The 14,133-nt window shown below is 39.0% G+C and overlaps 1 protein-coding gene across 1 annotated transcript in view; it reads left to right on the top strand.

The window, feature by feature from the left end:
• Nucleotides 1-14,133, top strand: part of DTNBP1 (dystrobrevin binding protein 1) — a 119,893-nt gene that overhangs the window by 39,895 nt on the left and 65,865 nt on the right. The window contains exons 6-7 of the mRNA XM_036868502.1: nt 739-871; nt 13,840-13,862. Of these exons, the coding sequence (XP_036724397.1) occupies nt 739-871; nt 13,840-13,862 (156 nt within the window). The remainder of the gene's footprint in view (nt 1-738; nt 872-13,839; nt 13,863-14,133) is intronic.

Raw genomic sequence — 14,133 nt, 5'->3', positions numbered from 1 at the left:
TTGATTCCTGACTGCTCTTCACTAGCTAGGTGACCTTGGGCAGAGCTCTGAAATAATTTCTGCAGGCTTTGGCTTGAATCTTTTAAATGAAGGATTTGACACAGATTATCTCCATGTTCCAATGAAGCTGCAAAGCTCTGCGGCCTAGAGACAAAGCTGAGTTGTTGAAAGACCAGTGGACAGTGAGCGCTGCTTCCTGGGTGTTTGTACGTCTGCGCAGCGCCTTGGAGGTTTATACGTGTCGCGTGCACGGCCAGACAGACGCTGAAGTAACTAGGAATCTCAGATACTAAATTGTGTTTGGTGTCACGTGTTAGTTATACTTTGCTGTACTCGCATATGAAAATTGCCAGTTCGTGTGGGGTATGTGGGGTCATTGGGATATCATACATTAGGTTAATCAGAATACTCTGTTTCCTCATCCTGGTTAATAAAGTATTTTCTAAATTGAAGTATAGTTGATTTACGATGTGTTGATAAAGTATTTAAAGTATTCTGGAAAGTTCTGTTTTAAAAACGTTCGAGATAGAAAAATATACTCAAAAAAGATAATTTGAAGTATGTTTTAATGTTAGTGCATTTTATTTTGCTTCAAGAAAGTTTAATAAAAATATTAGATAAATGCAGAACAATCTCAACGGTTCAGACTTTTAACTTTTGGACACTTTTTCTTTTCCCCTTGATCAAGGATTCTGATTTTTGACGTTTGTTTCTTCTTTTGACCTTATATACTTTCAGCTCATTTAGAGGCTAGTTTTGAGGAGGTAGAAAACCACCTGCTGAATCTGGAGGATTTATGTGGACAGTGTGAATTAGAAAGATACAAACATATGCAGTCCCAACACCTGGAAAATTACAAGAAAAATAAGAGGTGAGTTTGAAAAATTGGCCACGATATTCATTTTCAGTCTCAAAGTTTTCCATAGAACTTTACATGCTACTCTTTATAAGTTTGGACTGATAAAAGACAAAGGTGTCACGTAAATCTCTTTAATAAGCTTTCCAAAACATGATTTTTTTTTTTTTTTTTTTTTTTTGGTACCACTATCTGTTGCTGTTTTATTGGAGATGAGTTCTGGAAAGCTAAGGCTGAGATAGATGGTGGAGGGGAGCAGTGCAATGGGCAGAGTTTCCCAATCAAGTAGAACCCCCGACCTCATTTTCTCCAAGTGGCAGATCCTGCGCTGCTTTTTCCCCTTTTCTTCTCTTTTATTTAGAGCAGGAGGAAAAGGAACCTAAGCTCAGGCTGTGGAAAGGGGCTAAGCTTTGTCACATGTTGGCTATTAGATCTTCAGCAAGTTATTGAATCTCTTAGCCTCAACATGTGTAGCTTATAGTGAGGATAATATTGTACCGGTTTCCTAGAGTTGTTGTGAGGGTTCAGTGAGATGGTCATTATCAGATGCAGTGTGTGCTCTGTCAGTAGTAGTAATTACGGTGATTATTTTCATTGGACTAACCTGAACTGGAAATGGGTAATAAGATTTGGAAGTATGAAATTTTATTTGTCATTCTTTTCTTCACTCTCACCCAGTGACTTAGATTTATTAGATATAATTAGTACATTATAATTTATATGTTACAAAATGAAAATCAACTTCGTGTTTGGAAAACAGCCTCACCTTTAATCTGAGTAAAAGCCAAAGTGTACTGGACAAGTCTTAGCATGTTTCACATAATTGAAATATCATTTTAGAGGTATTTAGAGGAATTGTGTAGTAGAAAGAGCACTGTCATTAGTCGGAAGACCCAAGTCCTGGCTTCTACTAATTCTTTGCTCTTGGGCAAGCTGTTGACTTTCCTTTATATTTTATCCTGTTGTTAAGCTTTTCTTGACTAGCATTTGAAAGACTTCTTAAAAAATTATATAATTTTAGTAAATTTAGATATGATAAACAGATTTGTTGATAGCACCTGTTACTCTGAAATATGTAGGAAAAAATAGTGTGCCAGTTGATGACTACCAGTTTATAATCAGTAGCTTGAAATCTATAGGTAAAATAATGGTAAATTTTTCATGTTCTGATAGGCCAAATTTTAAAAAATTATAAAATTTACTTTATTTCTCAAGGACCGCATGAGATTAATGTAAGATGTCATAACAGGTTTTAAACCTAACAGTTTCAGTGAGAAATACCAAAGGTGGGAAATTTAAATTAACTAGTACTTTGATGGACTTTCCAAGACTTTGAAAAAAATTATATATGTAGATATTTGTTAATGGTTACTCCTAGCGTCTTCATAAAATAAATATTTATTAATAAATGCCAAAGTATTTTGCATCTGATTGTCTAATAAGACATTAGACTTGTGACTTAGCTTGAAATCATATTTTTATCCTGAAATGATAAGTACTGATTTAATTCACAATTGTTAACAGTAATATGATTTGTTTTGGTTATTGTGAAAAGTCCTTGAAAACCTAAGCTTGATTTTCTTCTCTGGCACTTTCTACCCATATGACCTTTTGCAAATGACCTATCTTTGCCTTTCTTATCTGTAAAATAGAGATAATGATATACTTTCCTGCAGGGTTATGGAAGATAAGGGAGAGTTTTGTTTAAAGGACCAAATAAAAGCTGGTCCATTTAGCTTACAGAATCGTTGGTGATTCTCAGTTCTAGTTAACTTGCCTTTCTAAATACAAATAGTGGAAGTACTGACTATGAAACATTGCTTAATTCTGTTTATCAATATAAACTGTAATCTTTCCGAAACTCTTTTTCCCAGTTTTGTTGAGATGTAATTTATATGCAGCACTGTATAAGTTTAAGGTGTACGACATCATGACTTGACTTGCATACGTTGTAAATTGAGTACCACAAAAAGTTTAGTCAACATCCATCATCTCATTTAGATACAAAAAACGGGTGGGGGGGATTTCCTTATGATGAGAACTCTTAGGATCTACTCTCCTAACAACTTTCATTTATACCACACAGCAGTGTTAACTGTCATCGTCATGTTGTACATTACATCCCTAGTACTTATTTATCTTCTAACTGGAAGTTTGTGCCTTTTGACCACTTTCATCCAGTTCACCTTCATCCCTTATCAGATTTATGATGGGCAGATATTTTTTCCCATTCCATAGGTTGTCTTTTCATTTTGTTTGTCATTTCTTTTTCTGTGCAGAAGCTTTTTAGTTTGATGTCGTCCCACTTGTTTATTTGTTGTTTTGTTGGTTGTGCTTTAGGTGTATCATATCCAAAAAATCATTGCCAAGACCCATAATAAGGAGCTTTTTTTCACTGTTTTCTTCTAGTAGTTTTATTGTTTTGGGTCTTATATTTAAGTCTTTAATCCATTTTGAGCTCATTTTTGTGAGTGGTGTAAGATAGGGCTCTTTACACCTGAATGTTCAATTTTCCAAGCACCATTTCTCGAAGAGACTGTTTTTTCTCCATTGAGTGAGTATTCTTGGCTCCCTTGTCAAATATTAGTTGACTGTATATGCATGGTCTTCCTGAAATTCTTAACCTATTTTATTCAGCATATAAAAGGATGAACTATCTTCTTCAAAGAAACCTTTTGGAATCAATTTGTTTAGTTAATACACACACACACAACACACACTCATATATGGCTGATTAACAGTCAGTTGTAGTGTAAATAATTTGAGTTGACAACATTGAGAATGGAGTAGTTTTATTCAGTCAAATGTAGATCAAAAAATATCTTTCCAATAATAAATTATGTAGAATATTTACTATTCAGAGATGTCTTATTTACATTTTAAGCTTCTTCTTACTTTTATTCAATCTAGAGTTTATCAAAACTGGGAATATTATGAAGGCTAATGTCAATAAATGGAAAAAAATGAATAAATATATGCATTGGCATATTATTTAGAAATAATGGAGGTAAATACCGGAAGAAATCTCTAGAAGAGTTGAATGTAGCTGCTTGCGAAAAGCAGGACAGAAAGGTGGGGAGAACTGAGCCGAGGAACTAATCTGCTTCATCATAAATCCTTGTGGGTACTATTTGACTTAAGGAATGTACGTGTACTATTTTGATAAACATAAAAATCGAATTTAGAAATTTTTTATTAGCTACAACATTCCCTGAAGTGTTTTACAGGAACAGTGGACTGAGAAGATAGCCACTGGCATTCCATGATCAAATAAGTTCCAGAAACACTTTACCCTGTATTTGCCTCATGGAACTTTGTAGTACATGTCAGTTTATTAAGGGTTCTGAGAATTCCTATAGTAGAGAAATTTGACTCAGCATTTCACAACTTACTTGCTTACAGAACCAATTCGTCTCTAATACATATTAAAATTCTGTGACTTGATATCCTATATTACACCATTTGAAAAACTTTAAAAGGCCCCCAAATTAAACGTTTTATTATGTGGTCCACAAGGGAAGAGTTTCTTAAAAATAAGCCTCTTTCCTCTTTAACAAGGGGCCCTACAAACTAAACTAATGATTTTTCTTTTCTTGCTCTGAAGAAGATAATGTGTAATACAAAGGTTGGATGTATGTGTGTGTGTGTGTGTGTGTGTGTGTGTGTGTGTGTGTGTGTATTACAGTGTCCACCCACTCTGTAGCTTTCCAGATAACCTGAGTCAGACAACTAGATGGGGATGGAGAGAGTGGGGGAATGAAGGATAATTTCTCACACACCTCCACTGCTAATCGTGTCTACGATAGGCTCCGATGCACTTTCTCATTCTGCTCCCATCAGAGCCTGGGGAGTGGGCAGGCAGCGATTGTTGGAGCTGGGGAGGAGATTGAGTTACATGAAATTATGTTACTGCTTAGGGGCCAGCATCAAGGCCAGGGTCTTCTTTTTTTTGACTGTTGAATTGGAATAAGTGGAATCCGTCCCAGATGTTGATATCAGTGCATCTGTAGTTGAGAACGGATATACGATATTTTGTCATATATTTGATAGGCATTCCCGGCACAGAATAAATTCCTGCCTCCTGTGAAAGGAGGGATGTGACCCATCCCAACAGTAATGTGGCTTACTATGGCAGATTCTCAGTGTGGGCAGAGGGAAACATAGAGCTTTAGAACACTCCTAGGGGTGTATCTACCCTTGAAAAACATTTGAATAGATGGTTTAACCTAGGTGTTTCTGCATTGAAAAAGGACATCCTACTTTAGGTGGTTATCTAATGAAAGTGACATATAAGCAACTGTATAATTGTAGGGGGAAGATACCCATAAATAGCTTTTCTAATAACTCTTCTGCGTATAAAGTGATATTGCTATTACTGATAGCTTTTATGGACAGGAATAGACACCGCCTTGATCAATAGTAAAACATGGTATAGTGGATGAAATATGGCTGTAGGCAGAGACAAGTACTGGTACCAGTAGTTAGGTTGTCATATGGTTCAGAAGATGAGTTAGCCATACACGTGTAACTCCTAGATGCCTTGCATAGGTTTTCATAACCAATAGGAAATACATTTTTCATCAAGTAAGAAGCGTTAATATTGAATATATGAGCCAAAATAAAGAACCTAAGACCATTTACATTGTCTAGCTAGCAGTTAGAGAAATGGACTTTTGAGATTCGGGAGTCAGCTAGCATTTGTAGTCATGGGTGTGGGGAGAAGTAGATGATAAATGTGTACATGATTTTATTTATTTTTAACTTACTTATTTGTTTGGTTGTTTGGCTGTGCTGGGTCTTAGTTGCGGCACGTGGGATCTAGTTCCCTGACCAGGGATCGAACCTGGGCCCCCCCCCCCTGCATTGGGAGTGCAGAGTCCTAGCCGCTGGACCGCCAGGGAAGTCCCTGTACATGATTTTAAAAAAGGATAATTTCAGACAATTATACTGAAGAAAATAAAACAGAATAACGTTATAGAGGTGGGGAGGGTTGCTTCGCTGGGGTGAGCAGGGAAGGCCCTTCCTGGAGGACACGTGAGAGCTGAGACCTGTGTGAGGAGGCAGCCACACGGGGACGGAGGATGACAGCCTTCCGAGCAGGGGAGCAGCGGTTACGTTTAGAAGAATGAAGGAGTAGAGCTAAAAAGAAATTGAGCCTTCTAAATTTGTAATCTTTTCAGTACCACCATAATATTCCTTAGAACGACTATTGAGATTCTTTCATAATAATTTAAAGTCACATGTGAGTGATTTAATTAAAATATTTCTTACTTCCAGACTTTTGGATCCTTTGTTTTCCCCTACAGTATGCAGCATACCATCAGAATTTCTCTGAAAATAGCTACATCTTGAAGAACAGTGTGATTTTAGTATTTCAGCTTAATTATAAATGACTCATAATTTTAACACAGTCTTCCACGGGACTTGAAATCTACTTTGGGCCATACTAAACTCTAGAAGCATTTTTCACTGATTCATTTAGACTTTGAAACTTAATTGTCATCTCTTAGAAACTCCTGTGAGTGGGGGGGCACTGCTTCTGTTGATAAGATTCAGTGCCCAGGCATATTTTGAGAAAGTCATTATTCCTTTTGCTTTATGTATTACAGCTAATGCTAAGGAACTATGCTCTTCTTTGTGTTTGTGTTTTATTTTTATGTTAATGTGGACTGTAGACTAAGTTTAGAAAATCTTTAAAGCAAAGCATAACAGATTTATTTGAGATGTTATCTTTAGTAGTATTTGACCAGCTTATGTTCTAGAGAATAACCCACCAAACTCCTGAGCTTCAAGAACTGACTGTCCACTAGACAGGCTGTGGGCCACGGGCCTGACCTGTTCTTCCATTTCAGAGTGTTGAGGATGGTGTGCCTGGGAGACTTGCCACAGGCCTGGCTTTGCTGAGAATAGAACAGAAGAAACCAGTGGCATTCTCCAAGGTGAACAACAGAGAAGAAGGTCCAACAGAGATAGGCAGAAAGGCAATAACTAGCTCCCGAGGTTTTGCATGGAGATCCATTTGGATGCTGAATGGAAAGTAGATCAGGAGAGCTTTCCTTCAGGCAGTGCTTTTTCAGAAAGGATCCTCCCAAGCTGGAATAACAGGGACCAGACTTACTCTCCCACCTGATGCAGCCAAAAAACAGACAATATAAATGAAATAACACTTTGGAAGACATTGGGCAAAGAAGAGAAGTGATCCTTGATCGATAGGAAACAGGTGAGACAAGCCCTGTGGTTTCCCCAGCGTTCTGCCTTGAGAGTTTCCTGGCTAAGTGCAGGGAGGGGGCCCAGGTAGAGCCTGGCAGACTCTCTGAACTGAAGAACAGCTGAGCGCCTGGGAACCCAAGGCAGCCAGAGTTCACTGGACACAGTGCCAGGGAGAGAGGATACCGAAAATCTGCAGAAAGCTCCCCTGAATATTCAGCAGAGGACCGATAATTCATGTGAGGAAACCACCTGAGGCAGGAGGAAAATATCATCCAAAAGGGTCAGTTAACAGTGCCCGGTGCTCACATCCTCACACTGTGCCTGAGCCCAGCAGCCAGACTGAAGAAGCTTAGAATTCCTGGGGCACCAGGTAGAGCACTCAGGAGCGTATCCTTCAGCAGGGGTACAGTTAGCCCTTGACTGAGCCCTGTTCCAGACCTGCTTAACTAATCATAAAAACAAGCATCAAAAAGATCAAACTGTTTCCAAGTAAATTAACTATATCCCAGAACAAAGCTGAGGAGTATTTGTAGAAATACAAAAATATCTAATAGCCAACAAGGTAGATCATTCTAACAGGTTGCTTGTGAATGGACAAGATGCATGGCACACTGAAGTTAAAATATTGTTCTAGAGAAAGATCGTATACAGGTTGTGTCATATTAAGACGTTCATAGAGACCAAATCCATGATGCACTTTAAATATTTAACCTGTATTTTTCTTCTTAGGTCTTTAGGTAACTAAGCCCGTTGACAAATCAGTCCTCATTTACCTGACCTCTTGAAACTGTCCTTTTTTTACTTCTGTAACACTCATATCCTAAATTTTCTTCTCTACTGTAGGTTAGTATCTAGTTGCCATTGTAGATGCTTTAGTTCTGTTATTCTCTTGGGTTCTGTTCTTGGTTGTTGCCACCTCCCATTCTACGTATTAAAAATATCTTGTTCTATAACACATGTCCCTCCACAGTACCTGTGTAAGGAACAAATGACAGCAGGGACTTCTAAGATACAGTTTTGTGCAAATTACCTCAAGCAGGTAGGCCCGCTCTCCCCCAGCCCCACCTTCATCCACTTTCTACCCTCTTAACCACAAACTCACCAGGTGCATAAGGGTACACATTTTCACGACTGTGGAATGCTAAGAAACAAAAGATTGGGTAATAGTGAATAGTAGCCGGTCTTTTGTGAAAGAGGTCTTGTAAGATCTTTCCTATGAACTTTCCTATCCATCAGCCATAACAAAGGGACGCTCTTCTACTGTGTTCAATACAAAAAGTATTGCTGATCATACTTTAAAAACAATTTCCCCTAAACATTTTCAAATATGAAGAAAAATGTGAGAGTTGATTTTGCACTTCACATTTTGAATGTGGTATTTTGCCATAGAGAATCATTGTGTTAGGTTTTTATCATGGATTTGTCCTGGGGAAGCAGTTTAGTGTTTAGAGAAAGTGTGCTTCCATCTGTGAGATGATTGTATTTATGGAGACATTTATCCAGTGGATCCAATCTATTAAGTTTGCATCTGTGAATCTGATTTAGTTGATTTCTATACATATACAGATTTAATATACTTCTTGCAACACTCCATAGATTTATTTATTAATGTGATGCTTTTTTTTTTTTTTCCCTGCCCTCATAACTCAACCCCTGTAGAGAAAATGATTAAATAGCAGTTTCGCCCTTTGGAAATATTAGATTTTTGAGTCTGGTGTTATTTGGTGAATGTTTTAGTTTCAGGGTTTGTTATGCTAAATTTTGTGATGGCCTTTGCTGAATTGAGTAAAATTTAAAATATGGTAAAATCTAAAGGAAGGCATTTCAATTCTTTCTACTTATTTGATCTTCTGAAAATATTATTAAACTTTGAAAAAGAAGAGACTCAGATTTTTGAAATTGCAAGAGGCAAACACATTGTTATCAGATGAGAGACTATGTGGTCAAACTTTTTTATAAAGAATAAAATCCTCCCTAGCCATAGCAAAGGCTTCTTTGAAGAAGCAGCTATTCTTAGTCATTCTGCAGCCACAGTACTTGATAATCATGACTTGCTGAGTGTCTGTTGTGTCTGACTCTGTGCACATGTGTGATCAGGGCGGATGAGACGTGATCTCTGCACTTCAGGATCTCTGCAGTGTAATTGTAGAGATGATACCTGCATGGAGATCACTGCATTACAAGGCTGCACCAGGTGTTATAAAACTAATGGACCTGAGTGCTATAGGAGTTGAGGTAAGGGGAGATTGCCATTTGAGTGTGAAGGATATCATCATGGAAAAGGTGAACTTGGATAAGAGTTTGGAGAGTAGCCAGAACTTAGAACTCCTGGTCACCTATGCTTTTTCATTTGGTTAGCTGCGAGTATGACGTAATAATGGTCAAGAGTGAAGCATCTGCCATGTTTTCAATCAGTGTTACCTGTCATCATCAGTTATACTTTCCCTCAAAACTCAGTTCAATCCTGGCTCCTCCAGGAAGCCTTTCCCAGCAACCCACAGTGTGCGAGTTGCTCCCTCCTCTGTATTCCTAGAAAATCCTCAGCATGGCTGGCATTATCAGAGCACTAATCTATGACATCGGTTTCTAACTGTTGCTTTACTTCTGTCTCTTCTCCCTAAAGTTCCTTGAGGTTATGGAACGTGTATAACCCAACCTGAGCATTATTCCTACTGCTATTCCTGACGTTATTCCTAGTGTCTAAGGCTCAGTACATTTTTTGTTGAATGAATGATCAAAGATTACATTCAGTATGAGAAAATGAATATTTACCCAAGGCACGATATTTATCATCATGACAGTTGTGACGATGGGGAGAAATGGATGGATTCAGGATATGTTTTGAGATAGAATTAATAGGATATATTGATGGATTAGATGTGGCGAAGGAGGGAGATGGATAAACCAAAGCTTGAGGAACTTGGTAATGTCATGAGTTGAGATGAGGGAGACTGAAAGAAGAACAGGCTCTTTTTTTTTTAAATTTATTTATTTTATTTATTTTTGGCTGCAATTGGATCTTTGTTGCTGCGCGTGGGCTTTCTCTAGTTGAGGCGAGCGAGGGCTACTCTTCGTTGCAGTGTGCAGGCTTCTCATTGTGGTGGCTTCTCTTGTTGCGGTGCACGGGCTCTAGGCGCGCGGGCTTCAGTAGTTGTGGCACGTGGGCTCAGTAGTTGTGGCTCACGGGCTCTAGAGCACAGGCTCAGTAGTTGTGGCGCATGGGCTTAGTTGCTCTGCGGCATGTGGGATCTTCCCAGGCCAGGGCTCGAACCTGTGTCCCCTGCATTGGCAGATGGATTCTTAACCACTGTGCCACCAGGGAAGCCCGAACAGGCTCTCTTGCAGGTATTGTTGGGAAGCCTGCTCCACTTTGAGCAGAGCTGTCAAATAGGCAGTTGCATTTGCGTCTGGAGCTCAAAGAAGAGATCAAGACAGGAAGTATAAATCAGGAAGTCAGTATATGGATGGTATTTAAGGCTGCATAGCTGAATGAATTGCCTTGTGAGAGAATGTAAGTTATGCAGAGGGCCCAGGACCAGGCTGGCGGAGCTCCAGCATCTAGTGGTCATCTGGAAAGGGTAGAGAAGTAGCAGAAGGAGCTGAGGGAGAAGGAGAAAAACTAGAGAAAACTTTCTCAAGGAATCAAATTCTGCTGAGGGATTCGGATGAAAACTGAGAGTGAGCATTGCCTTCGGCAGCTTGGTGATTGCTGGTGACCCTCACTGTGCAGTGGTGGGGTCTGGAAGCCAAGCTGGAGTAGGTTCAGGACTGAACAGGCAGTGGGGGAGCTGAATCCCCGAGCGGGTTACAGGGGAGGGGAGTCATGTCTTTCAGCATCGCCAGCCTTAGGTTTCCTACCTTCCAGATTATTTCATTAAGTTCCAGACTGAACTCATGCACTGCCCTCCAAAATCTGCTCCTCTTCCTAAGTTTTCTGTTAACGAATTCCCTTTCCTTCCAGTGATCCAGACTAGAACTCTCATGGTTATGTACTTGTGCCCATGTCATCAGTTGCCATGGTCTGTTGAGTCTTCTCCGTGGCGTTTTTCAAATTGGACTCCCTCTCTTCATTGCCATTGCCACTTATGTTGCCCTTTCCAGTCACTAATTAGCTCTTCTTCAAACTCTTCTAATAGTTTCCTGAGTGCTCCCTGCTTTATTCTCCCCCTTGTTAGTACATCTATGCATCACAGCTAGAATGTTCTTCCCAAAGCACAGATTGCTCAAGTTATTCTCCTGCTAAAAATAAAACCAAATCCTTGTAGCCTGGCACTCAGAATCCTCTACCTCTTTAACCTCATCTCCCACTACTTTCTCTTCATTCAGCCTGCTGTTCCGAATTACTTGTTCTTTCCTAAAGATAACGCGCAACGTTCAGCCTCCAGGGCTTCACTTTCACCCTTACCTCTGCTTGATGTGCCTTTCCCTCCCTTCTCTTATATCTTCTGTATTTCCAGATGCTGTTACCTCTGACATTGTGGAGTTTGCCCTAAAAATTACAACACTTCAAGGCTTCCGGTGCTACTGATTTCCTTTATCAGTTCTTTAAAAGTTCCGTAGTACTGATTTTTACCTTAAACCACCGTTATCTGTACCACCACTACCTCAGCCAGTCTTCTTTTTTAGGAATTGGGTACAGGAGTGGCTTACTTTCTGAAAGGAGGTTTCATGAACTGCCGTGGGTCATGACAGTCTGTAAACAGAGGTGTCTAGGGAGAGCACCCTGCTGGCCTTGCCTCTTTTCTCATAGCAGCTTCCCATTGCTTTGATGAGGCAGCCAGAAGGTTGGAAGGTGGGCATGGTAACTCCACATGAAAGCTTCCCTCAATTGGGCAATGACTCATTAATAAAGTAGACACTGGATTCTTCGCTTTATGGTTTTTAGTATTCAGGGCGCGAGTAAGGGAAAAACAATGTCTGAAATCATTACTCCAAGTTTCACCTTTTTAAAACAGGAGGTGCTTTTTTGAAATTTTGTTTACTGCTGCATGTTCGAAAAGAAGGAAGGCAGACACTATCTAAAGACTGTTATCAGGGAGAAAAGAATTACTTCTTAAAATATTGAAGTGAGTGTTTCGTCATCTTGTCCACCCCTTGGTGGCCTTAGGGGATTGCTCACACGAGGGCATCAGTAAGAAGTAGATTGAAGGTATCTCTTCAGGATATTCTCTTACGACAGATGTTGCCTTTCCGCTAGGCCTATTTTGGCTTTCATCCCATTATTGGAGTATAAAGTAGGTTTTAGGCATGTTTACTTTGTACCTAGTCTTTTAAGAATGAAGCTGGGCTATCGGCTCAAGAGAAACAATTGCACTTTTTTTTTTTTTTTTAATGATAGGATTGAAAATAACATTCTTTTTTCTTAGTTAATGAACTCTGGTGCTGGGGCAATGTTATCATGAGTTGGTATTTTTAGAAAACAAAGAGGGGTGAGATGACCATCTGATTTAAGAACCTTCCCTTGGCTGTTACAAGAATATTGGCTTTTCAGTGGCAGCTTGCCGGTTCCACCAGCCAGCTGTTCATTGTAGTCAACTGTTTTGGAACATGAGAGGTATTGTAATTAGCAATGTGGAATACTGATTTGAGAATCAAAAATAGCTCTAGATTTTTAGTAAAACGTACATGCAAATAAAAGATGAACGTCTCATATTTTGAGTGGGATAACAAACCTTTACTAAATGAATTTGCCTCCTCAAAATTATTAGTACTGATAATGAGAAAAATATAATTACAGAATTATGAAGGAAAACCTGAAAAAAACTTGCTTTTGACTTCTTTGTCAAAAATGTTTTGTATTATGGGGACTTCCCTGGTGGCACAGTGGTTTAGAATCCACCTGCCAATGTAGGGGACACGGGTTCGAGCCCTAGTCCGGGAAGTTCCCACATGCCGTGGAGCAACTAAGCCCATGCGCCACAACTACTGAGCCTGCGCTCTAGAGCCCGCAAACCACAACTACTGAGCTCGTGTGCCACAACTACTGAAGCCCGTGTGCTTAGAGCCCATGCTGTGTAACAAGAGAAGCCACTGCAGTGAGAAGCCTGCACACCACAACGAAGAGTAGCCCCCGCTCGCCACAGCTAGAGAAAGCTCATGCACAGCAACGAAGACCCAACACAGCCATAAATAAATGAATGAATGAATGAGTGAATAAATAGATTTTTTAAAACATGTTTTGTTATATGATCATCTATTTTCCCTGGCTTTACATTTCCCCAGGAAACTTTGTGTTTCAGCATCGCTAATTGACGCTGCCAAAATTACAAACCAGAGGATTTCCTGGAGGCTTGGCCCTTTTGTGTCAGGATGATCTATGGACTTCAATCCTTTGATATATGCTTTCCCCTTTCATTTAAAAGGGGAAAACACTGATCCTATTCCAGATGATTTTTAATTAAAGATTTTAAAAATCTGTTGTTTAATATTTATCAGTGGAGGGAAAATTGTTAAGTGCTTTTATAAACTGATTCTTATATATACTAGATGGTTCCTAGCTGGCATTAAAATGCTCTGTGTCTTCTTATAAGTGTTTCAGTGTTTTAACAGTTTAAATTTTGGTAGAACTTTTTTGAGCCATTAATAGGGTAATAGCAGAAAAACTGAAAATAGTAGCTTTAGGCTAATTGTACTGGTAATTTCACTGAAGTATAATTGACATGTGAGCATCTAGAAATACCACTCTGGGCATTTGAAGTACTTAAAATTTTATAATCTAAGAGCAGTTTCCATGGGGAATAGATTAATAAATTTATATCTTTTTTTTCCTACAGGAAGGAACTTGAAACCTTCAAAGGTAATTTTGTGTTTAATTCTTCACTTTAAAGTAGATGAGAGTTAATTGATGTCAGATGTTCTCTTGATGATGATGAAAGAATGCATTCCTTTTTCTTTAAATCAGACAATTTACATCAGAAAATAAAAGTTTGCTTAATACTGTTTTCGTAAATTTTATTTAATCACAAGTGGTTTTGATATTCTTTTTTAGCTGTAACACATGTACCAAGTGAGAGTTTCTGCTAATGACATTATAAGTAATATGTTAGGAGACACAGCGCTAACTTTGA

The sequence above is a fragment of the Balaenoptera musculus genome, chromosome 11, assembly GCF_009873245.2.
Source record: "Balaenoptera musculus isolate JJ_BM4_2016_0621 chromosome 11, mBalMus1.pri.v3, whole genome shotgun sequence".
Classification (NCBI taxonomy): Eukaryota; Metazoa; Chordata; class Mammalia; order Artiodactyla; family Balaenopteridae; genus Balaenoptera; species Balaenoptera musculus.
Note: the sequence above shows the minus strand (reverse complement) of the source record. Positions and strands in the feature narration are given on the sequence as shown.